The 24430-nt window shown below is 40.4% G+C and overlaps 1 protein-coding gene across 2 annotated transcripts; it reads right to left on the bottom strand.

Annotated features, from left to right (window-relative positions):
- Positions 1-2029: 2029 nt before the first annotated feature.
- Positions 2030-23916, bottom strand: TGS1 (trimethylguanosine synthase 1). Of its 2 annotated transcripts, none has more exons than XM_012571978.5 (13): positions 23566-23916; positions 22875-22939; positions 21306-21478; positions 18593-19442; positions 17690-17807; positions 16657-16743; positions 15768-15939; positions 13862-14297; positions 12823-12996; positions 11753-11896; positions 10570-10786; positions 9459-9537; positions 2030-2321 (listed from the first exon to the last, which is right to left on the bottom strand). In XM_012571978.5, the coding sequence occupies exons 1-13, from the start codon at positions 23661-23663 to the stop codon at positions 2205-2207; spliced, it is 2730 nt and encodes a 909-aa protein (XP_012427432.5). In that variant the 5' UTR covers positions 23664-23916; the 3' UTR covers positions 2030-2204. The 2 variants fall into 2 exon arrangements, with proteins under 2 accessions (XP_012427432.5, XP_030122074.4); XM_030266214.4 differs by lacking the exon at positions 23566-23916 and adding an exon at positions 23094-23559.
- Positions 23917-24430: the final 514 nt, after the last annotated feature.

Genomic DNA, 24430 nt, shown 5'->3' with positions numbered 1-24430 from the left:
TGTATTTTAGGCTTAACAGACTGTTAGATTCAAAGCCCTGGGGAATTTCATCAGTTCTGTGCAAGTGGCAAGTGAGGGCAAACATTTATCACAGCCTGGAAGAGTGTATTCTGATTTCAAGTTGTAATTAAAAAAAAAAACCAAAAAACCCCCTTTTGTTCTTCTTGGTTAGAGAGAGGAACAGCTATGAACAAAGATATTCTTCTGCTTTTGATACTTCATGTGCTTGCAGAGCTCAGCAGAGACCTTTTGAGAAATTATTCCTTTTTACCATTAAGTTCATTACACTGGAAGTAAAAATTCAAATGGGTAAATGTTGTACCTTTTATATTTTAGCTTCCACAATCTGTATACTGGGCGCTGAAGAAAATCTAACTATTTTCCAGAAGGTAAAAGTAAATTCACAGGCATTTCACTGTCAGAGCTTCCTTTTACAGGAGTAGCATCAGCAAGATCTCAAAATGCTTTTAAAGCATCTCCTTAAGGAGAGAAAGAGGACCAAGTAATAAGACAAAGGTATTCCTACAAGCAGCAATAAGCCAAATGTAGCAAAATTTAAGTGTAGAGAGTACTGTGACATACACAGTATAAATTAATCTATCCTTCATTCAGCCTCATGGACTTGGATTTTTGTTTGTAGTTTGTAGTGAAAGTCTAACAGCATTATTACATTCACATGCCACTGCCACAGTAGGTTTCGAGCTCCTGCAGTATTAGCACTCTTGCCAAATTCCCCTACGACCTAATAGGAAACTTCTAAGAAATATTATTTCCTTAATAATTCCCTTTAAATACTGATGCAGAGCCAGCACAAGACTTCTTCCTTGCTGTAGCTGTAGCAATCAGTAGCACAGTGCTGTGGCAAAGTACAGTGATCCAAATTAGCCAAAGTATCTTCATAAAATACCTTCTGTGAATGTGACACTAACAGTTTAGCACTTGTCTGGTTCTGGAAATAAAGCAAAATTAGAAAACAGCTATTTCCCAAGGGCTATTTTACTGCACTGCAAACTCACACTGAGTCATAACAATCCATAAACACACAAACACTTTGGCCTCTTCAACTGTTTTGAAGAGTTGGATTTCATTCCTCAATGGGGCAAATAGATCCTCTTACTTGGTTATTCTACAGTTATTCTAGTTTTCTTGGATAGCACTGATGTGTGGTTCAGTGCTTAGTTTCTGCTGCCTTCAGCATCCTGCTGCACTCAAAGCAGAGAGGAAGCAGCATTAATTTATCTTAGAATTATTATTCCTACACTCTTACCTCAAAAACAAGCTCAAAATTGAGCCTGGTGACTTAATATAAGAGTATTTCAGTGACAGCACCAAAGCCATGCCCTAGGCATTTCTCACCTGCCTCCTCTTCTACTTGGAAAACTTCAAAAAGGCCACACTTTCCCCTCCAAACTACAAGTGGGAGCAGAGAGCCCTTACCAGGAAAAGCTGCCTTATTTCTGCCCTCCCTGAAGCCTGTTTGAGAATTCCAAAGGCCTAGAAAACAGGGGGACAGAAACCCCTCTGCTTACTGATACAAACCCCCAGGCAGAAGGTATCTTCAAAATATCTTTGCAATGAAGAGAGATAAAAAATAAAATAAAATGATGATAACCAGAGGGTAGAGTCCTACCTCCAGACACAAATACAGCCACCTCTCTCTTTGAGCTGCAACAAGCCAGAGCACTCACGAGAATCAACATGTGAACCTTCATCCTGCAAAGGTTTCTCAGAGAGCAGGGAGTGAGAGAGGTGGACTGGGGTTAACCTCTTGTGGTGCACCTGACCCTCCAGTTCCACCTGATGTTCAGATGCTTTTGCTTCTCAAGCACAGACAGCAGCTCCTGTGGCTTTCAGGCTATTTTTCTCGACCCTCTGGGTGCTCAAAACCAGAGCAAACACAGAAGCAGCACACATGTGAGAGTTACAAAGAAATTCTGAACCCCACTTCCATGGGTTGGACTCGAACCTTGCAAGACTGCATTTTATAAAGATCTTTCTTCATACATTCACAGCTTTTCTATGTTCACAGTTTTGTCGAAATTATTATAAAACATTTATTGATAGTAGCAATAAACAGAACAAATTTCTGTAAACAGAAATTAAAGTGGAAAATGGCTTTAAGTCATTTTTGACCAGCCAGCTGTACAAAAGCTTAAGCAAAGCAGAAGTCAAGGAGGCTGGATTTGGAAGAATCCACATGGAGCTCAGGAGATGTCATGCCTTATTAGATCACCAAAATAAGCTGTTATTGTCTTCAGTTTGTTATTGAGAAAATTTTGTTCTATTTCAACTTTCCCTCCTGGTCCTGCTAAGGAAGCCACCTGAAAAACAAAGAATAAAAATAAACCAATCAATCTACAGGAAAAGAGGCAAAACCCCAAACCTTCTAAAGCACAAACAGAAAAAAAAATATCTCTGCTCTGTTAATACTGGTGGAAAACGGTCCTTGGCAGTTAATGCCTCCGATCCTCTTTTTATGTCTCCTTTTACACACAGAAGCTATTTGTGGCTTGTGACTGAAACATCCTCCTCACCCAAATCACGAAAACAAGAGGATTTCAGAGCCAAAGAGAAATAGTCAGAACTTGACATGCTGTGCTGAGGCAAGAGATGCTAAACTCTGGTTTGCATGGTACTTGGCATTTGAGACATGCAGGTATAGCAAAAAGCAAGCTGCAAGATGTGCTTGAAAGATATCACATCCCAAATTTTGAGGGAAGAGTAAAACCAATTTTAGTAATTAGAATTAGGAAGAATAAGGTTGTACTGAAGAGTGGCAGGGTGGAGGGGAATAACCCAAACAAAACCAAGCCCCAAACACACAGAGAAACTAATGAAAAAAGGCCACAGTTAATTGTTTTTGCTATTGCAACCAAAGAAAAAGCTGTTGTATGCACTGGAGTTGCAAGCAGTGCTGAGGGCAAGGCTGGGGCAGAGGTGCCTCTGCAGGCAGCACCAGTCCCAGCTTTGTGTTTATGATCACTGGAGTGAGAATTTCACCATTCATGCTCTGTTGGACTGAGCCCGGTGCACACCTTTAATGCTTAATGATTACAGACAATTACAGGAGTTTGCATTTTGGACTGGAGAATGCAATAATCTCCCCTCTCCTGTTCCCACTCAGGATGCCTCTGAGGGGTAACAGCTTACAGGCCATCAATTCCTCGTCAGGAGACTGCACAGTCAGAAGGACAAACACCAAAATTGAACATTGTCTGCTTTGAACCCTGAGGACCTGTGACGCGGCCCATGCTCCACAGCCAGTTCTGCTCCATGCTGCCATTCTCCCAGGCTGCTGCAGGAAAATTATTTCTATAGTTTGCCATGCAGGGAAATTTCCCAGGCAGACCCAAAGTTATCTGGGTCTACAAGCCTGCAGTAGATTTTAACTGATCTTTAAGCTGAGATTGTGTTAGCAGCTGAAAATTTGAGTTCAAGCTGTGTTATTAACACTTCTAAAGCCCCTTGAGCCTTGACTCTGTCGTGCAGGTTTAAATATAAACATGCTGTACTTCCTCTATTTTATCCTGAGTAAAAAAACAGCCTACTATCAAGAAAAAAATAACAGATTAATTTAAACTATACTTTGAACCTTTATTGACTTGTCCAGAAAACTGCCACAGTTATCTAAAGCATTTACTTTTCTGTTTTGATTTTGTCCCTTTCAATTTCTTTTGTTTTTGCAGACAAAAACAAAAGTGTGAGCAGTTTCTTCATCCTTTAACTTCTGGTGATAGGAAAAAATGCTCTGTGTTCTTGTCAGAGAGGAACCTGCCACTTAAGTAAAAAACCAGAGGCTGGCTGACTTATAAATAGCACAAGAATCTAAAATTGGCTAGTGATCAGGAATGCTAATTTTACAACTTATCTGTTCTTACTTGAAATCCACAAAGCATTGTGGGCTGATCCCTAGTTTTTCTAGGAAGATGTTAACTTTTAATTTTTTACAAACAGCAGCTGTAATGTCCCTTCCAAAAAGCATTAAGAGGTTTTGCACTTTATAGCTGATGTCAGTTACGTATGCTAAAATATTAATTGGATTAGTCAATATAAGAATACTGAAATTAGTGTCTTGGGGTTATGCACTCCTGCTTTCTCAGCACGGTTCGTGTCACTAGCATATCTAAGTATGACTAATGCATTGATATTAAACACTAGTGTTTACTAAACATTTCTCTTAGAAGACCAAGTAAAACAAGATGCCACACTGACAGGTGGTGTCCACCAAGGGACAACTGAAAATATACATATGCTGTGTCCGCTGTCTAAGTGTTAAAAACAGGATAACTATGATTAATTTCAAACAAGGACTAAAGGTATTTGATAAACCCAAAGGTGAAAAAAAAATTAAATAAACACATGGGAATAAGTTGTGCTATGACAGATCTGGTACTGTACGCTCTTTAACCCACCTGATACACAGAGGAGAGAAACGCAAATCCTCTGTGACAATGCTTAGTTGTAAATTGCTGGAGGTTGCAAATTTAATTACGTAGGAGTTGCCAAGTTTTCCTCAGCAGGGCTCAGTCAGCCCTGATAAGTGTTGTGAGGGAAGGCTGCCACACACCAAGCTTCAAAAGGTCTGGCCTGGCAGAGGGACACCCTCTAAAAATAACATAAGATTGAGGAACGATGCTTTGAGAAAAACAAAGGTGCTCAGCTATTTTTAGAGATATGGACAAACATCTCCTGTTTTTGCAGTGCACTACAACAATGAATACAGAAAGGCTTCTTAATTTCTTTTAAAAACTTGACTAGTCCAAAGTATCTTTATTTTGCACTTTCTTGTGTACATACAATGATTCCCTGCTGGCAACTCTCCTTACCCTGGTTTATTCTTTAGCCCAAACCTACATTAGCTTGGGTGAGCAGATATTGCCTCCTTTGCTGTGCTGCTGTCCCTAGGCACAGGTAAAGGTTGCAGCTTCAGTGAATATCTCCCTGCATCCCTCTCACCTTCATCCTTCAATTCAGTGACTACGGCTAAAAAGAGTCCATAGCTACAGCCACAGCTGAAACATATGAAAAAAAGTAGTAGCCAATAGGTTTGAAAAAGAGACATCAGAAGAGATGAAAAGGGAAACAAACATAGACTGTTTCAGGACCATGAAACAAACATAGATTATTTCAGTTTGCTTAAGGTGCCAACTTCTCTTACATTCTTCAAGTGTACTTCTGATCTTGAAGGTTTTCCTACTGGTCTTAGGGGTTTTTCTACATTTTTAAAATCATACTGAAACTTCCTTTAATAAAGCAACTTCCTATCTGTTCCAGCCACCAACTAACATAACTGTGGACAAAAAAATTATCATATTTTTTCTCCCCTCCTAGAAACTTTTCTGAGGTATGAGAAACACAAGCTTTTTGAGTTGATATGCAGTCACACAAGGACACTGTGAATCAATTAATTTTATAGAATACTACTAAAATGAAGAATCCCCTCCCGCTGCATCCAACATAAAATCTAAGAGGAACAAAACCCAACCCATTTGAAAAAGAAGAAAATGGTATTTACACTGAACATAATACATTAAAATGCTCTCAGGCAGCATTTTATAAAATGTACAGGTATGCATGTGAATTATGTCACCATCACAGTGGTGCTGCCACCCTTTAACAGGCCAGATATTTATTTATTTTTTTCTTACTTTGTGCAGGCAAACTACAATTCAGAATGCAAGCACTATGAGCTTTAGGAAGACTGACGTTCAGAGGTATCACTCTGGCTTGGTGTATGCTATAGGTAACTTCTGGCTTTCTCTTTTATCAAGGACAGAGAACACACATGAGTTTAAAGTGGGCTACATAAAAGCTGTTGTTATTAACACAATAGTTACAGCTGAAGTGTATGCAATTACATTCACTTAGAAATTATCAGCCTGCAAACACAACAGTCTTTTCCTTGCCAACTCCCCTAATACACAAGTACCTTAAAAATACTACAAAACCAACCTCTGTTCATTTCCTGGCCTCTCATTCCCTGCTTTGCTCATTGTTCTATTTACTCCTAAATAAAGATGACTCTGCTGGGCAAGTCCTATTTGGCTACTCTCCATTTATAATCATAGCTAAAAGAGAGAATTCAAATAAATAAATGGGTTTTACCCATCTTTACAGTCCCTTCATTGAGCAGTCATTTTTAACAACTGGACCTTCACAGACAGAAAGACAGCAAACAGTTTTCCATCCAGGCAGTATGTTGCAGACAGAACAAGGCCTCAGTGTCTAACTCACGATTTTCTCAAAGTGATTGATGGAAATGAGGTGGGAACAAAGACAACAATAAAAAGAAGAGTACCAGCATAATGTGTATGTTTTGTAAGACTATCAAGATCCAGAACACTGCTTAATTCTAGGCTCATGGAACCACTCTACACTAGACAAGAAACAAAAAGTAATTCCTATATTCTGGCAGTACTTGAAATATAAGCCATGTCTGAGACACCAACATTTAGGACAGCAAAAGCTCTGACAACAGTTTGACAAAATGAGACATAACTACCACAAACAGCAGTATGCCTGTCTTCAAAAAATGGTGACATTTTAAACAATCACTGAGGCACAATCCAGTATCTGAGCTGCTAACCATGCCCAAGCAGGGTAAGTAATAAACTCCCAATTCCCCATTACTCCATATCCCAGGCCTGGCTAGGCTGATAAAGATGCTGATGTGGTTATCTGTCTCACAACAGACCACGCCACCAACATTTCAGGCTCACCAGTTTATTGGAGGGAGCCATCGTGCAGCCTGACAACATTCTGAGCACCAGTGAGAGACCAACAGTAACTGTGTACAATTTCTACAATGAGATGAAAAGAACAGATTCCACCATTAGCAAGAAGGTCCTACAGCAACAAATTGTAGGTTCCTCCTCCTTTACTGCAAATATTAACGTGCAGAAGTATTATCTGATACAGAAAAGAGCCTGTGAAAGAGACTGGACTACCTGGGATGACTCCATTTCCCAGAGTCGTGAGTACACACTTCTCATTCTGCTCAATGAGGCAGAACACAACTAACACTTCATAAGTTACATTTATGAACGACATAATTACAGGCAGTAATAAACTTACATATTTTGTAATGTATGTGCACAAACATAATTATTATTCCTCATTATTCCTAGCTAGAAAGAATATTGTTAAAGATTAATTCAACCTAAAACCAGACCTGCATACATTACAAATTTCCCAACATGTCTGTAAACAAGGAGATTCGATACAATTCAGGGAAATGTTTTTACATGTCTTGTAAATGAACCAAGCACCTTGCACTGGTTCACTGCTCCCTCTCGAGGCACAAGTACAGAAGTTCACTTCTCTGAGACCTGAACTCCATTGATTTTTTAAAGGGAATTCAAAGAATCCCATTTCTCTCTACAAGATCAACTCTAGAGCAACGTGGCTGTGCCTGCAAAAGTAATAAGTATTGGTTTTGCAATAAAGTCATGTGGAACAAGGCTGGATAACTTGTCCACCAATAAGGCAATGAACACTGGGTCCTCTGACACAGCAAGGTCAAGGTCAGCTACCACCCTGCTTTCACTCCAGCAGCAGGATCCCTATACCCCTCTTTTATGTTTGCTATCTGACAGTGATCTGATAGCTATCTTCCATAAAAATTACGTATTTTCTACTAAATTTGAACCACCTTAACTAATGGTTAACAGTAACTTTATTGCAAGGTTGCTTTTAACTGCTGGGCTTTTTTTTTATTATTATTATTATTAATTTTTATTTTTATTTTGCTGGAGACTCACAGCCCTAGAAGTGTAGTGGCAGTAAATCCAGAAACTTTATTCTTAGATACAGCTAGAGATTTTGGTAGTCAAACCCATAACAGTCTTCTGTGGACCAGAGTATTCACTAAGGTCATGGTTGGAACAGTCATGTTTGACCCAGCTTTGTCCACACAGGAAGAGGACACTTCCTTAAACAGTGGGCTTGATTAACGTTCTCTTTCCCACTCTCAGATCATCAACCTTTTAGGTTTGTTTTTTTTTTTTGTTCTTATACTGACACTATTTCTAAAGGCAAAAAGAGCTGAATTCTCTTCCTGAGAGAAGCCCATAGCCTGGAACACTGAACTGAACCCAGGACCTCAGCCATGAACTCTTAACAACTGAGCCATGCTTTTGAGCAACAGCTGTTACTCTGCAGCCATCTGTGTTAAGCCAAATCCATGGATGTAATTAACATCATTCAGAGCCAACTGCACCAAGATGTAGAGACGTCAGGACACCTGTCCCAATCACCCAGAAGAGCTCAGCTCTTCTGAAGGAAAAGGTGCAGGCCTGTGGGGACTACTCCTGCATGCTTTTGTGGAAACACAAGTGAAATGTAGATGCCTTTGGCCATTTAGAAAGCCAGTAAAAGGTGCTCATGAGTAGAGCAGAAAACTCTCTAAGGTCACTCTTCATCATGGGGATGAAATATTTGATAAAATGCAGTGTTAAGACACGACATAGTCATTAGAGAAACTCTTACCTAAAATTAAGGTCCCTGTTCAAAGATTCATAAGCCACTTTACATTTCACCAGCCTGAAATGCAAAAAGGAATTGAATCCTCACCTGCCAAATCAACAGTGCTGTGCACAGTATGGGCTGAGAGTCTGCTAATACCCAGGCCACATGAATTTCAGCCTATTTCTCAAGCCAGCTGTTTGCCACCAACAATTCCACAAGCCACCATATAGCTTGATGCCCTGGCTACTCTAAGTCAAATGCAGTTTTTGGAAAGGCAGGAAATAGTCCTGGGAAGTCCTATGGCATCTTGCAGGTGAGAACTGCTTCCTTCTTTCCAAAAGGCTACAAGACATAATTAACATAAAAAATACACAGAGGAACCTAAACCAGACACTCAGGGGAATTGTTAGTCATGTAACTGCTTAAAAAAAAAAACTTCTACCAAAAATCTCTAATACAAAAAACCCCACACTGGTGTCACAAATTCTGTGTTTATCACACATCACTTCAATGCAAACAGCCTACACAGAACCACACACCTGTGTGGACTCCAACAGTATCATCCTTGAGAGCAGTGACTGCAGGCCACGATTTCCTGCAACTCTTTCAAAAACTGACAGCCATGAAGTCTGGGATTCACCAAATTATCAGACAGTGACAGCTGATTAATGTATTTTCATTGGGTTTGGATATTTTTATAATGATGTATGTACCTGGCAATTGGCTTTGAAACTTCTCCATGAAACCCCATTCTGTTGCTTTAAGAAGAAACAATGTCAAAACCATGGAAATAATCTTATACTCCCATTTCTAAATATACCAAAAGTACTGCAAACACAGAAATCGCATAACACAAGGGTCAAATGTTAAAACCCCAAATACCCCACATTCAGCTGAACAGACTTAAAAGTCTAATGTATGTGTTTATAATACTTATGTTTTAAGTCAGCTGAGCATTTTATTCATTACCAAGACCTCATCCAGTAACACACCTGGTTAATATCAGCATTCCGAGGCAGAAAATACACAATATTGTTGGTGATCATCTTGGAGAGCCTGAAAATTTCAAATGTAGGAGCCAGTAAAGGAAAAGACAAGAGTGGGGAGGGAAAAGTTTCTTTATATTAATTCATTTGGAAAGTATGTCTCAATTTCAGCTATTATGCAAATAAATTGTAGTTAATCTTTTGAGTAGGTGAGTAGGATTCTCCTCTGAAATGCAGAAGCTGTATTTCACCATTATTCCCCATAAAGTAGGAAAAAAACCCCAACACTCACTTTTCATGAAAATCTGACTGAACTACAGAAAAGCATTTGACATATTTGAATGCAGTTTGTAGCTAGTATATTTGGTTTATATTTGTTTTTTAATCTATTTTGTGGAATCTCTCACGCATGTGTAAGAAGATTTTCTGATTTTCTTAGTTATACAAATATGGCTACATTTTAACAAAAAAAGGGAACAAATTAAGATTATTCTGTGGCAAAATAAACCCCACGCTTCATATATGATGAAACTATTATGTTAATACCTTCCTAGATGAATGAGTGCTCAGTATCACTGTTAATAAGCTAGTATGAAATTCTATATATTAATTAAGAGTTAATATTTTGCTTGCACTCTTCGGTGACTTCCCAAGTCATAGGCAGGTGCTATGACTGAGAACAGTTTTAGTAAGGTATTTTAAATCAGATATTCCCTTTAGGAATCAATTAAAAAGTAGAATTCATGACAAGGTCATTGTTCACACAATTAGTTATTACATGTACACACACTACATGTCTATTTGATTGGTATAAGGTATTTTAATAAAATAATTCAAAGTAGTTAAAAGTGCTGAATTAACATTTTAAGTTGAGAGCTACCCAATTCACAGATTGATTTTTTGCTTTCAGGAAAATCTCATCACCCTTTTTTTTGGTAATAAAGAATAAAAATATTTAAATGTAGGTGGTGAAGAGGACTAAACAAATGGTTTGCATCTGGAACTCCAGCTGCCAGCCATGTCATCCACTGAGCCAACTGAGCATGCAAACCCCAAGGAAGAGAGAGAGGAGAGGAAAGAGAGAAGCCCACCACATGGCCTAACTTGGAAAGGATATCCATCCGGGCAGATCATGGTTTGGATGTCGAAGATTTCGGCAGTGGCGTAGTCGGGCCCACCCCAGGGCGGGCTGAGGAACACCACGTCGGCGCGCAGGCCGGCCGCCAGCGCCATGAAGTCCCCGCACAGGAAGTCGATGTGCTCGGCCACGCCGTACACCTCCGCGTTGTGCCGCGCCAGCCGCAGCTTCTCGGGATCGATGTCGATGGCGATCACTGCCCGCGAGAGACGGCAAACACTGGGATTAACGGGAAGCGGCAGGTCACCACGGTCAGACACCACTGCTGTGACAGCCCCACTCCTCGGCTCAAGGACCGGACACGGCACTGTCTGCCTAAGACAGGAAGTCCTTCTTGCCTCAGGTTTGGCAGGAGCCTGACAACTTCAATGGTGCCCATTAGAAGCGTACTTTTCTTTGTTAAAGAGAAACGTTTATCTGAGACCGGCCACATAGTTCTGAAAATTGAGTTTAAAAAGCCCCAACCAACATGGCCCAAGAGAGGTGGATGATACAAGATTAGTACATAAAAACAGAAATTAAAATTTAGCCAGGAAATACAAAAAGCCAAGTGACATGTATAGATTGGATCATAGCCTGCCAAATTTAATGCGGTAGAAACTACCATTTGTCTTGCTCAAACATTAGTCAGAAGAGTTAGATAAACTGGTATCAGTATCTAGCAGGAAATGTTTTTACAGGAAATACTCTCAACACTGCACTACAATTTAATTAGCTGGCATTAGACTAACATTAAGTTATCATTGCTTTTCTGTACTTGGTTCTGCAGAACCTGCAGGTGATTCCATTCAGTGTTTTGAGTACTATTCACGTAGAATCTGTTTTTGAGTACACAGACTTTAAGTAAGAAATGGGAAAAGCAACAGCTTTGACAATAGTTCACTTATACCAGAGATCTCCAGAGTATCTGACAGGCCAGATATTATGCCACACAAAAATTATGTTGACTAGTACAACACAAATCCACCTCTGACTTAGAAAAGCAGATTTATTGGTCCTTTTTGAAAACAGAGGTCACGTTGTGAGTCTGATGAAGTGAAACAGCTGCTGTTGCTACAGAAGTACAGAAAAAGAAAATAAATCAACAGAGCACATACCCAAATAGTGTCAGGAAAAAGACTGAAGAAACAAAACTAATGCACTGTTTACAACACTTACTTACCTCTTTTTGAGGTCAATGCAAACTGAATAGCATTTCCTCCAACCCCACAGAACGCATCCACTATGATGTCGCAGTTGAACGACTGACTGACACGGACGGCAATATGCTCAGCTATTTTCTCAGGAGTAACAGAAAACCAGCCCTCTGCAGAGGAAGGGGAAGAAATGTATTTTCACCTCTTATTTCAAGGTCACTTAATTTAAAAACAAACAACCAAGCCCCACATAAAACTGATGGTATAGCACTAATCCCAAGAATTTTGGCTTAGTGCATTCCACCAGGAAATACCAGCTTTGAAGATGATAAACTCTGCTCAGTCCAGAGATTTGCTAAGCAAACAAGGTCTCACTGAATCAAACAGATATGCCTCGATCTCAGTACATGCTTTGTTGACCTTGGTGCTGAGGATTCTAGTTTATCAAGGAGAAGTCCATGGGCACAGCTATGAAAAACTTCATACAACATTCTTATGCTCTGTAGCAAATAAAACCAGAAATATATTCTCTCATATCCATCATTTCATTTTCTTCACCACAAAGTCTATTCTGCCAATTAATCTGCAAGTTTATGAGGGAAAGCGTTAGAAATTACAAACCCAAACAACAAAAAAATGTCTGGTAATCCTAACTCCTCTTTTACCTATTCATTTATGACTTGAAGTGCTTTGCAAGTAAACATGGAAAAAAGTTGCTTTGCAAGTGACTGCTGCAAGTCAGAACAAAACAGAATGAAACTAGATCCATCAGCATACTTGGAAGTTTCACAAAATTATTTTATAAAATATAGAAATAGAAGAATGTCACTGAGTTTCTGAACAAGTCCTGACAAAGTATAATTTGGTTCCAGCAAGATCTTCAGCAAATATAAGGACTAATGCAGACAGGGATGTCCCAAACTAAAAGCACTCCTGAAGTCTAAGACTTCTACTGGCCTGCTGGGGGTGGGGTGCAAACACACATTCAGTAGTGCTCCTCCTTTAAGAAAATTAGTAATAAACTGCAAGAAGGACCAAACATTTGGACACATCCTCGGATATACCGACAAGTCAGCACACTTAGTACTGAACACACCTCTGTCTAGTTTAATTCCCTCATCAAATCGAGAGAAGAGCCGGTAGCGTTGTGCCCAGTACTTGACAAGCTCTGGATCAGCAGCAATCTCAGGAGGTATAGTTCTCAGTGCATTTTTATTCCTCCTTCTTCTTTTTGTCTCCTTCTTCTTCACAGTAATTTTTTCATCTACAGCTGGAAGACACTGCAAAAGTTAACAGTCACTGTTCTTGTAGGCTAGGGAATGTGATTGGTAGGTGAGTGTTAAGAATAAAAAACACTGCTAAAAAGTTCTTTATTACTGTTTGCCGGATTATCAAGATTAGAGGCTTTAAATTAAAAAATAGCATCCTGTATTTCAAGGGATTAGTCACAGTCCTAAAAATCGTCATTGTTCACCCATTATTTAAGAGCCTGAATCTTCAACTGGAGACAATAAACTCTATGTAATGAGCAAACAAGTGGATCAGAGACCAATTTAATGCCCTTTGATCAGTAATGAAGAAAAACCAATCTAGACAAGAGTTTTACAGCAGGAATCTAACATAACTGAACTACTGTAGGAAGGATTAAATTATAAGCAAAAATCTGAATAATCCTGCTTTCCTTTGTTTCATATTAAATAGAAAAGTTCGTAATAATGATTTTTTCTAAATCCTAGAAAATAATTTTAACAACACATGTTCCTTAGAGCTCAGCAATGTGCATTTGAACCTAAAACTTGATGGTCTGTGCAGCAACTTGAGGTTTAATCACCCTCATCCTTGCAGAGGGAGAAAAAGGTATGACTTGCAGACCTGTTATACCATGTTGAGGATAAACAATGACTGTTCATCTATAAAGAAATACTGTCACCATTAAAGACAAGACCTGCGATTCTGGTATTCAAGAAATAACCTAATTTCACTAGCACAGTTCTCAGTTGTTTTCAATACCCTTAGACCAAATGAGTCCTATCAAATTAACAAAGTAAGTAAGTAGTGCACAACACAGTCACTTGAGTAGGCAGTACTAAGTCCACTGCCAATTCATTCCATCAGTGTGCAGGAAACTGAATTACCTTGGCTGATGTCCTCCGTCTCTGGCTGGAGATAATCAGGAATATCCAGAGGGACAAGCTGCCGCCCACCGCCAGGCTCGGGCCTCCCCGTCCCCTGCTCCTCGGAGCCACTCCCCACAGCATCCCGCGCCTCCCCCTCAGGCTCACTCCCGGCAAGTGCTGTGCAGGCTGCACTGGAAGACGGTGGCTCCTGGATTTCAGCATCCAGCGCCTCCCCCTCAGGCTCACTCCCAGCAGGTCCTGTGCAGGCTGCACTGGAAGACGGTGGCTCCTGGATTTCAGCATCCAGCGTCGCACTCCGCGTGGCAGCAACATCCCCCTGACCCTCTGAGTCGCTGCTGCTCACAGACGATGCCTCTGCTCTACCCTGCGGGGTGGCTGTCTGGGACGTGTCTTCCTCCTCAGGTTTATTAACCTGCTTCAGGAACATTTCTACCTGCAATTGTCAAATATCACAGATGATCAGATGATGATCTGCCATCCAGAGAACAGCTTAAAAGACTTACAGTTCAAAAACACCTGCCACTGCAGGCACTCTCTACTGTGTGTATTTTGAAAACACTAAAATATCCAGACTCAAAACATTCAAGTAGTCCTTAACCATGCTCCCTTTTAAAAATATTTGTAAACAAGTTGCCTTTGGGAACTTGATGTCAGCTACCTCCAAAAGAGAAACAAAAAACCAACCAACCAAAAGATCAACTGATAAATACAGTCAATAATTCTCATCTAATATCTAAATAGTCACACTTGCCACAGCCCAGGTGACCAAATCTACTACTTCAAAACTATCTTCTTCTAATCTGCATTCAGAGATGTAATCTGCCTCTCAGGGAAGAGTTTTTTAGGATAAATGGGTAAAATTACCTTCACACATTTGTTGCCTCACCTTCAAGATGTACCAAATGGTGCAGGTGGTAAAGGGTTCTGCTGCACAGCAGAGAGTTCAACATAAGCTCCTAACCAAGGCACAGACACCACTCCAAACTCCTCAAAGGCACATGCAGATGCTCCTTTTTACAATATTGTTGCTCTGAGTGGCTCTAGACCTGGAGCAGTTCCTTATCTGGAAGCCTGAGGAAATTCATAACTTTTTTCTCCTTCACATAATTGAAGTTACCCTCAAACTATATTGGCCTCAGGTACAAAATAAAAAATTAATCAGAAATTATAGTAATGTGACTGGAGTTCAATAAAACACGTATGGCATCACCACCACCAGAAAACAGTGCTTTGCACTTGGGTTTTGGGGAATAGCAAACATCCCAGAAAAAGGTGAAATAACATTAAAATCTGTGCCCTCAGATTTTCAGAAAGACTTAATTAAGTAAAATCTCCAGTGTACAAATGTTTCCACTTCTTAACAATTTCTGAGTTTAAAAAAACCCCACACAAAGTTATAGATGAAAATAAATGCAGGTAGAGGTATAAGCAAAACCCTTTAAAAATTACTAAAAACATGGAGTTACACAAAATACACTAATCTACACAAAGATTTTCTGTTACTGCTGAAATGCCAGCATTAACAACTGGCTTCACATGCAATTTACAATCAAAGATACTTTTAGTAACAACACAAATCTACCTCTAAAGCTATGTGCACCCACATGTTAGGAATAACTTTCACATAACTTGGCCATTTAAGCTCACATTCCTCTTGACAGGATCCACCAATGCCTTTCCATAGCCATCCTAATCTAAATACTCTTCACATTGGTGGGAGGCAGAGAAGATGGAGAGAAAGCAATTAAAAAAAAAAAAAAAAAAAAAAAAAGAGCAGTGGACTGACATTTGAAAATGCCATTTACCCCGGGCAATCAATATTTTTTTTCACTTTCATACTACAACAACAGCTAAAGTAGCAGATAAACCTACTAATTACAAGAGTGTTAACAACTAAACATACCTTCTTCAAAGTTTTGCTTTTTTTGCATGTAATTTCAGATTTCTCTGTAAAGAAGATGTGTGTGTTTTTGCTCTTCCTTGGTTTACGCATATCCAAGAATCTGGATTTGAGCTTTGCTTTTTTCTCCAAGTACTGCACACTTCGGTGGGTGAAATCTGGAATTCCACCATACCTGAAAATAGACAGATAGATAGATAAACACATTCATAAGGGCTTAGTTGGTTAATTTCCAGTTTGAAAGCTTTAACATGAATGCTCAAGTTCACAAAACAATGATTTAGACTTAAGTATTTTTTATTGCTCCATTTAAAATAGGTCACTGTGTGTAGCTGCAAAACATCGTACCTTCATGAAAATTAAAAAAAAATTATATGAAAATGTTTAACCTAATTAGTTTTAGATTTTTTTTTTCCTAGTAGTTGTGTAACTTTAGATTAAAACAATTTCCCAGGCCAGCCTGAAGAACAGGAAATGAAAAAAAAAAATCTTTATTAGAAGAATAAAAGATCTTTTTGGTGGCTGTCAAGAACCCCCAAAACAGTTACTTTTATCTTCTGGCAAATGCAATTAAAATATGAAACAGTTAAAAATTATTATCTCAGCCCACAGGATTCCAAACTTGAGAGGATCATTAATTGTCAGAGCCTTTAAGCTCTAATTTAAGTACCTGACCAGCCACTTAACATTCATACAACTGAAAGTACCTTGTGTGTTACTAAGGTGTAGCACATAAGGTACTTTAAGTTGTATAAATGATTTCCAGAGACTAGCTCTGGAACTCAGCTTCAAAAGTTTAACAAAAAGGAAATGGAGATGAATGGTCTATTTCCATAATAACAAGAGGGCTGACTTGCTATGAAAAGCCCCACAGTTCCTTGCAATTAATTACTTTTGTCCTGTGCCACACTTGAAACCCAATACAGAGCAGGTTTCCTCAGGATCTTCCACTGGATTCTCCTCCATGTCCAGCTCATGGCTAGGAAAAAACACAGATTACAAAGTTACCTACTGTGAAGAAACCAATCATTTTACAGCTATACCACTAAAAATCTTGCAAATTGAAAACATTTAAATGTGGGCTTCGAGTAAGTTCCTCCACACACACTGCTGAAACCAAACCAAGCAAGTAACACCACTCTATTCTTGTGCATGAATTTTTGGGTTGGTTTGGTTTTTTTACCCAATTCGATGAGTAAAACCCCTTTTTCTGGGGTTATAATATTGCAACTATTCTAAATGACCTCTTAAATACTTAATGGCAAGTCCTACGTGATGAAGACAGTGTTTGGTCACCCTATTTCCAAATTATCTTCATCATCTATCACGTTATCTACATTACTATCTATCATTAATGCTGTGGCAACAGCAAAATACTAAAATGGAAGCACAGCTACATGATTAGCAGGTAACAATGCCACCCACTCCTTCACATTTGAGTCTGCAAATTTATTAGAGAGGAAGAGCCATCTCACCATCTTTGAGACTATGTATTTTTAGAGAAGAAAGAAAAAAAATTGTGACAAAGCAGATACTGTCTATTTTATGACTGACATAGCTCTGCGCATTTTACTGGCAGCATTCAATGCAGATTATTTACTATTCTGGTATTGTCTATACTAATTAGACCTAAATAAGCAAGCTGCCCTATGCAATTTAACAATCTTGTTTATTCAGTGGCACAAGAATAGCACCATCACCTTGTACAGTCATCAAGGCCATACATTGTTTTCATAAAGCACTGGAAAAGAGGAAATATCCACTGCTTGTTGTGAGGCAAAGCAATAAGCAATGATGGAAGACTATGTGGCTTTGTACTGACATTTTAACTCATATCCTCAATCAAGGGTATAGTTAGTATAAATCAGAAGGCTCCTGGAGCTGGACTGCATGAGAAAAAAGCTCATATAAATTTCATGACTTGCCTTCTCTTAACTTTGACACATCTGTATTCAGGAGGCTCTTCATCCTCATCTTCATCTTGGTCAGGAAGCAGCAACTGCTTTTTTTCATTTGAATTTGAGCTACATGACTCCTGCACACCTAAAAAAAAAGATACATCATATTTTCTTTTTGCATAAATCAATTCCTTATCTTCCCGTCCCCAAAGTACTCCTGCAGCTACAGCTAAAGTGCCAAACACACATCTTTACTTGTCTTTGTTTGAGGGACAACACAACAACAAAACTTCCAGTATTACACTGTAGCATTAACATTCTTATGAAGAACCAACTTCAAATTATCTCATCTCTCCATTAAAAACAAAATGCCTACAAGATACAAAATTTGAAACTGTTTCTCCTAGTGTGTAAAATTTGTTTTGCATCTCATTAGCTATGCAAAGATATTCACACAGATTTAGAAAGGGAAGATTTAAACAGTCCTCTCATTTCTTTTTCAAAAGGAGATACTCTTTTTACCCCTCCCATTCCAGCTCTACTGTAGCATCAAGCTGGGACCACATCTGCTTCTTCGTCTCTTAGAAAGTCACTAGCAGCCGACTTAAGTCTCTGCAATATCAAGACTAAGATAAATAATTAAATATGCACTAACAGGGATCTCTCACCAATATCTGTAGAACATTTGAAGATTTATGAAGTACATGTTCTGTTAAAACCATTTCTGGCTGAAGAGCACATTCAATATACAGGTTAAAGAAGAAAAATCATCCAAAGAAGCAGAGGGAAGAAAAAGGAATTGAGTATGTAATCATTCCACAAAATACCTAATTGACTTTTTAAACATGGCATAATACAGACATACCCTTATTTCTTACATATAACTACCTAGAGAATTCTGAAAATCAACTTTATCTGATTTTGTATTACCTGACTGGTTAACACTTTTATTTTCACAAGATGCTCTCCTTTTTCTGCTTCCTCCATCACAGGGCTCCTTCTGGCTTCCACTGTCAGATGAACTCTGTTCTTCAGGATCTTTTTGGGCTACTGTTAGAGTAGCACTGTTCTGCTCCACCTCCTCCAAATTCAGATTTAAATTACAGATCCCAGAGATTATTTCACTGTTGGGCTCAGCAACTGAAGGGAGTGTTTCTTCACTTCTGGTGTTGAAGGGAGACAGCTGCAAGCTCAGCACTTCACTGTGCTCAGGTCCTGGGCTAACTAAGCCCATTTCCCCCAAAAAATCAGTCTCCTGTGTAGTCCCATTAATTTCCACCTTGTCACCATTTGAGCTCTCAGTAGTCCATCCTTGACTTGTCCAGTACTGAAACAGTTCCCAGTAGTACCAATACAGCTCACTATAATGCTGCTCCCACTCTTCCTTAGTATCTGGACTCCTCCAAGGCTCAGAGGCTGTGATGCCCTCAGACGATGAGGCCTCCTGGTGCTTTTCCAACCAACTTTGCCAAAGAAGGCCCTCTCCGTATTCATTCCAGTACTTCTCCCACTTTTCCTTAAGTTCACTGGCTAAAGTCTCACTTGCAAGGCTTTCTGACCTTTCACAGCTCTCTTCAATTACAGCCTGAGGTTTGCTGCTCATCTCACATTGCTCTGTAGCTAGGGCCAGCTCACCAGAAATGGGCTGGGTACAACCACCACATGCTTCGTCCTGGCATTCCTGCCCCATTTTATCCTCATGTTTTTGCTGTAACTTTTTTTTCTTCTTCTTTTTCTTTTGCATGATCACGTTATTTTTCTTTCTATAATTTTCTGTTGCCTAAAAGATAATGGAAAAGTTAAAAGTCCACAACATATATACAATCTTGTCCTCTCTCCAATCACATTTGTATCTATTGCAACCCTCCCTCCCTCTCACTGCAAACCTGCTGTCAACTTTCTCCCCAAAAAGGCTGTAGAGTTTCTGGGTCTGATAGGTCCCTGCTAAATAACCTCAACTGACACTTCTGAGGAAGAGCTGTAAGAAAGTCTGTAGAAATACACATACACAAAAAAGCAGAACGATAGACAGAAGTGGGGCTGCTGAGTGGGAAATCATTAGCAGCTTAAAGATTCAGAAGGAAAGTCATCAACAAACAACACTGTAAAATCCTAAAGGGAAGTTGATCAGGAACTGAAGGGTGACAAGGTTGAGCTCAACAGCAAAACACTATTTTGGTATCATCAAGGTTTTGTTTTATGGGGGGGTGTGGTGGCTGACCCTTACTTTTACCTGGTATCTGCCCAATCCGCAAACACTGCCCAGTGTCTTATTAGGATAGCAAACATAATGCTCATCCTCATAGAATGTTAAATCCTTGTTATCTTTGGATGCTGTACACAAAAAAAAGAAATCAGTCTGTACTCAAAAACTCTATAAATCCTGCAGCTGAATCTCTGTATGTCTTGAAGAGAGTGACCCAAAAGAGGGGAGTAATATCTTTTCCATCCCATAATAATCTCCAAGTTGGCTAACAGAAACAGGAAATAAGGAAACAACAACCTCCTGCTCAAACAGGTGGCCCTTTCATTTGTGCAGTACAATCATTTCACGTGTTACAACAAACTCAGCTACTACAGTTACCTGGTGGAACAGAAGACAGAAACCTGTTCCTGAAAGGAACACTACTAAGGTAACTTGTTGGTTTCATCAGTTACAACTCCACTTGTTTCAGAGGGGCTTCCTGTGATGACAAAACCCACATGGACAAAGGACTGTGAATGTACACCCCATTAACTGCAATCTTTAGTTTTGTTACACTGACGAAAGTGTAAGGTGGACTATAAAGAAGGTAAAACTGAAGAACTGGCATTGATGTTTCATACACATCCCTCATGCTATTATACATAATCCAAAGCACAATGCTTACTAGTAATCTAATAAGAAAATTCATTATTTTTCGATTCAACTTATTTGCATATTACTACATAGCAACAAACATTGTACATACACTTGGGGTTTGAAGTTGGATGCCTGTATGGTCTATTTACAAGTTATCAATTAAAATCACATACAAGTTTCTTCTATTTATTTATAAATTAATCAGGTCAGAACCATGCAGTGCTGTGTCTCACTCTCAGGGAGGTCTGTATTCCATAAAGTGGACACTGAATATTGCACTGTCTTTTTGTCTGTGAAAACTTCAGGCCCCTTCTAAAGCCCAAATGCTCCCTATGGGAGGCAGAGCACCAAAGGCTCGCTCCTGCCTTTTGGAACAACCTGGCTTTATCAGCTGCAAGAGGGATTTGAAAAACTAGCTGTTTACAGTACTCTCAAAATCTAAATGGCTAAAGGAGACAGTGTGAAAATACATGCTCAGACTGGACTGTACTAGTTGTCCTGATGTGCAGCATCAGCTTTATCACAGCTGTTTTAAATCAGGTTTATCTAGTCACGAGAGCAATATAGATACGGACACATAAAGAACAGCCTTGACCCTGTTTAGTCCAACTGGCAGGGAGGTTTTACAACCTGGACAGACCAAGGTGCTGTGTGCTTGTTACCAGGATGCAATGCAGGCAGCTTAAAGGCAGCTCAGATACATTTCCATGAACTGCCATCTCAGAAATAACTGAGAGGAGGAACGTTCCTAGGCGTGGAAACACAATACAAACAGAACAATTAAAGCAAGTAAAGATTTACCCCAAAGTCCCTGTGAGCTGACTGCCCACCAAACTGAAGAGGCAATCCCATGCTCTTCATAAGCTCAGCTTCTGAGTCTAATTCAACTTCTTCCAGGTCCAGGGCATGATTAATATCCACCTTTAGTCTTACTTTGGGACAATGGCTCTCCTCCTCAGATGCTTGTTCTTCCCCTGTTAACAAGATATATTCATGAATATAATCTGGTTTTGACACCTCAATGCCACAGCATGGCACACAAAAGATGGCAAACTGCCTCTTATGCTTTCTTTCTCATTTTAAAGTCTTCCTCATAAACAGCTCAATTTCTGCATAACTATCAGCAGGAATCAAAATGTAACTTCAGTAGCCACAGCAGTGGACTGGGTCTGTCTGGAAAGGAGTTAACATTCTCTAAAGTAGTCTCTATGGCACTGTGTTTGGGATTTGTGGCTGAAACAGTGTAGACAGCACACTGATGTTTTGGCTACTGCTGAGCAGTCATACAGCCTCCATAACCTTCTCTTTGCCCGATTCTGCCCTCCCCAGCAAGCTTGAACTTCTATCAAATTGTTAAGCAAAAACATATGTATATAAAATTATAAATACTTTTGAGAAAGTAGGAGCTGTCTATGGATGGAAATTATGAAATCAAAAGCTCTTGACTCAGTTGATAATACTGAAACATTCAAGGTTTTTGGTTTGGTTCTTTAGGATATATTTACTGCCAAATTATCACATAACATGAGGCCTTACCATTTTTAACCAATTATTCTCACTACAAATCATACATGTACAAAAACATAGTTTACAATCTCCTTCTTTCACTCCTCTCACATTGCCTCAATCTAATCTGTGCTATTATTTATCTGCTTCTGTTTCTGCACAGACTTCCTCTCAAATCAAGATATTATGTTGCTGGAAATACCAACACAGCAATGATTAAAAAGGATACCAAAACAATTATGTCCAGGTAGGCACACATGAGGAATTCAGGAGATGGAATAAGGGAGTGGTGTTGAATTTGTTAGCATGTACACCATGATAATTCCTAGATTACAAGCATGCCAAGTGAGAGACTTACTTTTCTGGTCCTCCTCACATGATTCATTGTATATATGTGAATTGTTATTCTCCACATCAGTGCTATTGCACTTCTCTACTTCTCGCTCAGGAGATTAACTAGCAACAGCTAATGTCCTAGGCTGGGGTAGAGACAGAGGTGAGAAACATCTAGGATCCACAGCCCCTCCATTACGCAATCAATATTGAATTAAGCTGAAAGTATGATTTAAGACCAGGTCAGGGATATCTGATGTAATCTGTTCCATGTGCCAGGTGAATATTATGTTAGCTGGTAAAGTTTATCTGGACAGGAATAAGCACTGCACTTGGTTTGACACAAACTTCTACATCAATATTATGGTAACCTGAAAGCTATGTAAGTTCTAAGTTATTATTCACTTCTGTCCCCGTAGCAAAAGTACTGAAAAACACAGAACTAGGAACAACTTAAATAACCACACATAACTCACTTTGAGACTGCACCTCACATTGCATTGCATACAATAGTACATTGTATTAGCTTACCTGTACTGTCATTGCCATCTTTGACATAAAATCCTTTTAATCCCAGTTTATATAATTTTCGATCTCTGTAAAAATAAAGACAGACACAGATACAGAAAGTTATCATTGAAACAAATTATTTTTTACAGTAAAAATAATAATTCAGTGGAAGAAAACTCCCCAGGCAATAAAATGCCCACCACTGGACGTTTCAAGATGAGACTTGATGGGATACTTAACCTCTTCTAGGCTCGGCTCTCATGAAAGGCTGGACCAAGGGAACTTTCCAGGTCCCGTCTCACACGGGCTGCCCTGTGACTCCAGACACGCGAAATAAATAAAAAGTAACATCTGGAAAAGGCAACACTTCAATAAAACCTGATGGGAAAGCTCCTAAGAACGATGTTCAGAAAACGCTGCAGCTACGCGGTACACCCCGAAATAAAATATTCTGGTCCTCCTCTCGTTGAGGAACCGGCTGCTCCGAGGATGGGGAGCGCGAAGGGGGCGACAGGGCGCGCCGAGCCCCGGCCCAGAGATCAGCGTTTGGGGCTCCTCTCACCCTTTCCTGCTCCCCCCACGAGCGATAAACATATCGGGGTGCTTTTGTGCCACCCCCTGCTCCGCTCGCATCCCCCGGCCGCAGCAGCGCGGCCCTGCCCGCCCGTCCCCAGCGGGACCAGGACACGGGGCCGCGCCCGGCGCTACTCACTCGACGAAGGCGCGGGAGCAGAGGCACAGGATGCCGCCGGCCGCCCCCGCCCGCAGCAGCAGCTCGGCCACCAGCCTCGGGCCCGGCTCCTGCACCATGGCCGGGGCAGCTCCGCACGCCGGGCCCGGCTCCTGCACCACGGCCGGGGCAGCACCGCACGCCGGGCCGGCCCCGCCGCCGCCTTCCGCCGGAACTGCGGCCGTGCCCGCCCCGCCGCGGCCGGAGGGCGGCCCGGGGCCGGGGATGCGCTTCCAGGGGCGCCCCGCGAGGGTGCGACCGTGCTGGTGGGGTTCGGAGAGGGTACAAAGGAGCGCGGTTGGAAAGAGCACCGCAGCAAAAGTCTGCAGTAAAAGATACGGCAGCCAAAATCTGGTAAAACCAGGAAACAGAAGTGAGCTAGGCGTTTCTGCTCTAGTCGGAATCAGAATCACAGAATGGTTTGGATTGCAGCGGATCTTAAAATCACGTTGTACCAACGCTTCTGCCATGGTCAGGGACATTTTCTACTAAACCATGTTGTTAAAAACCCTATCCAGCTTGACCTGGAACACTTCCAGGGATAGAGTAACTTCTCTGGGAAACCCCAGTGCCTCACCACTCTCACAGTAAAGAATTAACAGGAGAGCTTAAAACGGGGAGAGTGGGGAGAAGATGGGCAGAGGGAGTCAGAATGAAAACAAAGCCTGGTGAGAAAAGGGACCTGGGAGGAGGCAGGGTGAGGCAGGAAGGTCGGAATGAGGCTCTGTAGGCAGAGGTAGGGAGGGAGGAAACCATTGGGAAACAACCATGTGTGATATGGCACAGGGATACAGATAAGCAAGTTTTGCTCACAGATTTCTTTACTGTAGGGTCTTGCTTCAAGCAA

The sequence above is a fragment of the Taeniopygia guttata genome, chromosome 2 (assembly GCF_048771995.1).
Source record: "Taeniopygia guttata chromosome 2, bTaeGut7.mat, whole genome shotgun sequence".
In the NCBI taxonomy this organism is placed as follows: domain Eukaryota; kingdom Metazoa; phylum Chordata; class Aves; order Passeriformes; family Estrildidae; genus Taeniopygia; species Taeniopygia guttata.
This window is presented reverse-complemented; position numbering and strand designations above follow the sequence as displayed.